This window comes from Rhododendron vialii, chromosome 13a (assembly GCF_030253575.1).
Source record: "Rhododendron vialii isolate Sample 1 chromosome 13a, ASM3025357v1".
NCBI classification, from domain to species: Eukaryota; Viridiplantae; Streptophyta; class Magnoliopsida; order Ericales; family Ericaceae; genus Rhododendron; species Rhododendron vialii.
The window spans coordinates 13,553,494-13,557,748 of NC_080569.1; the positions used below are offsets into that span (position 1 = coordinate 13,553,494).

The 4,255-nt window shown below is 44.1% G+C and overlaps 1 protein-coding gene across 1 annotated transcript; it reads left to right on the forward strand.

Annotated features, from left to right (window-relative positions):
• The first annotated feature begins 1,936 nt into the window (after positions 1 to 1,936).
• LOC131314459 (9-cis-epoxycarotenoid dioxygenase NCED2, chloroplastic-like) lies at positions 1,937 to 3,876 on the forward strand. Its single transcript, XM_058343098.1, has one exon. The coding sequence runs from the start codon at positions 2,030 to 2,032 to the stop codon at positions 3,794 to 3,796; it is 1,767 nt and encodes a 588-aa protein (XP_058199081.1). The 5' UTR covers positions 1,937 to 2,029; the 3' UTR covers positions 3,797 to 3,876.
• The last annotated feature ends 379 nt before the right edge of the window (positions 3,877 to 4,255 follow it).

The window sequence follows — 4,255 nt, forward strand, 5'->3', positions numbered from 1 at the left end:
TCTTTTTTCCAATTGACATTGATAATTTCTCAATTGGTTAGGTTTCCGACGTCTGTAACCAGAAACAAAAATGCACATGCACTAGTAACCAACTTCCAAAGAAAGGCGTAAATCAATGGCCTCATATTTCGCTTGATTGGTACGGCCTACAACCACACGAGCGAATATGTGAGTTATACCAAGAACACATGCATTAATTGGGGGACCTATATAAAACGTTTGGCGATAGTTATACATATAGCAAGAATTCAGTCACTATTGCCAGATGCTATTATTCTCACATTTTGAGCAAAGTAATTGGTTTTCAACATTAATCTATTATCTGTTTACTCTAGTCTTACCCGTTCGATGCATTTGGATAGAAAATAGTATCAAGGAAAACTTTCTCCATATTGTCCTATGTATCAGAGAGGGTTCAGGAGAGGACTTCTTTTTATTTTAGGTGACTACATTTTTTTTTTTTTGGTATAGATTTATGTGATTGTAAATAATATCCTTCCATCCATGAAAAATTGAGCAAGTCAAAGGGCAATGATGTAATCTCGACAAGTTAAAAGAGATTGCATGCAAATTTATATAGCGGGGACATATGAATCTTAATGGCCTTCGAGCAAACACTTGTTTTTGGTGATATAATTATCGAAAATGCTAAAGCAACTAACCAAAAGTGCACATACGGTAAGCGGGGCCCACTACGGATCCTGCACGAATAATTCGAACCGTTTAGTAATTTTAAAGTAATGTTTTGGATAATCCAAACTATTCAATAATTTTAAAGTAATTTTAAATTATAAGTCTTATTGACTTCTTACTTTTATTCTTTAGATAGATATACAAGAGTAACAAGACTTAAAGGGGCAAACTCTTAAAAGGTTGGGATTTATTTAAATGTAGGGCACCTCCACTCACAAAACCAAATGAATCTTACCTTCCAAGGGCAAATTGTTGAATACTACTAGTATTTAATTTAGTGAGTTTGAGGTAGGTGATTTGACCAAGAATTCAAAGTTGACAAAGAGTAGAAAATAGAGCTAGCTGGGGTTTTTTATTTTATTTTAATTGACTCCTTTCTCTAATTACAGGGGAATACGCGGAGTTAGACACCAATTATACACTTAACAAATACTAAGTCACCAATCAGAGTGCAGATTAATGATGTGCCTATCTCTCTCTTAACACAAATCTCTAATCATCATTAATGGCCCCCTTAATTAATTAATTAATAATACCCCTTCAAGCCCATCAAAATAGTAATTTAATACCCCTTCGATCAACACTCCAATTAGTCAATTACTTAGCTCCCGTCGCTATCCCTCAATATTTAACTTCTGCTCTAATGGTCATCCCATATGTCACAACCAAACTACATAATACTACTGCTACTTTGTTTTTCCCGATAATGATGGGGCCTGCTCATGCGCACCTCGCATATTTTTTATCTAGGTTCGGTCAAAGACAGACATTCACCTCAAGACTAGTTAGAAAATTCACAAGAAATTTTTTTCTCCCGATCTGACCAAAGAGGTTGCCAAGTTTCAATGTCGTAGTTCACAAAGGATATCTCTCAATCTGTCAATTCCCCAAGTGCACTTCCAACAAGAAGTTTTTCAATGCTGGGTGGGCACGGGCCACGTGATGCCGAGCATAATCTTGGCTGTCTAAACGTGTTTTGAACGGCGCAGATCTGTTTCGGTAATTTTTTAGTGTTAAATTACCAAAATACCCCCTCAAGTCTAAACAGATTTGAGCCGTCCAAAATATATTTGGACGGCCAAAATGCGTGCTCGGCACCACGTGACCCGTGCGCACCCGGAACTGAAAAATTTCTCACTTCCAACAAATCCACCACGTGGTCCTCTCCTTTTTGTATCAGGTGGACCTTCTTACCCTTTCTCTCTCTATTTATACTCCAAAAATGTCCCATCCCCCTCAACAAAACTTCTCAACCCCCTCCCTCTCCAAAACTTCTCAACAAGCACATTGCACTGTCTCTCTCTCTCTCTCTCTCTCTCTCTCAGTACATCCAACCATGTCTTCTTCTTCTCCTTCTACCACACTATCAAGAAATTCCAGTATATATGCCAAGAGAGGTTCCAAAATCCGTTGTGCTGTACACTCCCCTTCAATTCTCCAGTTCCCAAAACTCCCCTACCAACTACCAACAATCACTACACAGGACTCTCACTCAACAACAACAACTAATCATAACATTCACACTCCCAAAACAACCCAACAACCACCACACTGGAACTTCCTCCAAAGAGCCGCCGCCACTGCCCTAGACGCAGCAGAAAGCGCGTTGCTCTCCCGCGAGCGCCGCCACCCGCTACCGAAAACCGCCGACCCCCACGTCCAAATCGCCGGTAACTTCGCCCCCGTACCCGAACAACCCGCAAAGCACTCCCTCCCCGTCATTGGATCCATACCCGACTGCATTCGGGGCGTCTACCTCCGCAACGGAGCCAACCCGATGTACGACCCCCCCGCCGGCCACCATCTCTTCGACGGCGACGGAATGATTCACGCCGTCACTATAAATGATAACAATTCCGTTAGCTATTCATGCCGGTTCACGGAGACTCACCGGCTGGTTCAGGAGAGAGAAATCGGCCGGCCGGTTTTTCCTAAACCGATAGGAGAGCTCCACGGGCATTCGGGTATTGCCCGACTACTTCTCTTCTACGCCCGTGGTTTATTTGGGCTCGTGGACCATAGCCACGGCATAGGAGTAGCCAACGCCGGTTTGGTCTACTTCAACCGGAGGCTACTCGCCATGTCGGAAGACGACCTGCCTTACCAAGTTCAAATCACTCCCTCCGGTGAGTTGAAAACAATCGGACGGTACGATTTCGACAACCAGCTCAAATCCACCATGATAGCCCACCCGAAACTCGACCCGGTCACCAAAGAGCTCATGGGCCTCAGCTACGACGTCGTTCAGAAGCCGTACCTCAAGTACTTTAAGTTTTCCCCCGAGGGGAAAAAATCACCGGACGTGGAAATACCGTTGGATGGTCCAACCATGATGCATGACTTTGCGATTACTCAAAACTACGTCGTTGTACCCGACCAGCAAGTGGTGTTCAAGTTACAAGAAATGCTCCGCGGTGGGTCCCCCGTGAGTTACGAGGAGAAAAAGATATCCCGGTTCGGGTTTCTCAGGAGGGATGCTCAGACCGGGTCGGATATTATTTGGGTGGAGTGTCCGGATACATTCTGCTTCCACTTGTGGAACGCTTGGGAGGAACCCGAGTCAGACGAGGTGGTGGTCATCGGGTCGTGCATGACCCCGCCCGACTCGATATTCAACGAGTGCGACGAGAATTTGAAGTCCGTGTTGACAGAGATCCGGCTCAACTTGAAAACCCGCGAGTCAACCCGGCGGCAGATACTATCACCGAGCCAGGATTTGAATTTGGAAGCGGGCATGGTGAACCGGAACAAGCTCGGGCGGAAGACCCGGTTCGCTTACTTGGCAATCGCGGAGCCTTGGCCCAAGGTGTCCGGGTTTGCGAAGGTGGAACTGGAGACCGGAAGAGTGGAGAAATTCTTCTACGGCGATCGGAGGTACGGCGGGGAGCCGTTTTTCGTGCCGAGGGACCCGTGTTCAGAGAGCGAAGACGACGGGTACATTATCGGGTTTGTTCACGACGAGAGGACGGGGAAATCGGAGCTCCAGATAGTGAACGCAATGAATTTGCGATTAGAAGCATCGGTTAAGCTTCCTTCGAGAGTGCCGTACGGGTTTCATGGGACGTTCATAAGCTCAGAAGACTTGGCCAAGCAAGTAGTATAGCACATACTGTACTATACAGTCTATAGCGATATATACATTAATTAAGAATAATGCAGCAGCTGGGTGATTATTTATATTTACTTTGACCATGATAGTACTACGTACATTAATTTGCGCGCGGCATAATTTGACATGGCGCCTACAGTGGTTCGGCGCGATATCAATTAATTAATACTCCGAATGTGGATATATATACTTAATTAATTATAAAAGTTTCGTTTGTCGAGAAAAAAAAAAATTCCCCGGACCCTCTTGACTTTTTAGACCTGAATAATCCGAATGTGGATATATATATGGCACAAAAGGCCATGTACGTGCATTTTATTTAGATCTATAAAGTATTGGGAAGTTTCTATGTTATGGCAATTACGTCGGTTTCTTGAACATTTCCCTCTTGTATTCAGTCCTTACGATTCTTGGTAAACATAGCTCGAATGAATTTAAACCCCCACATTAATA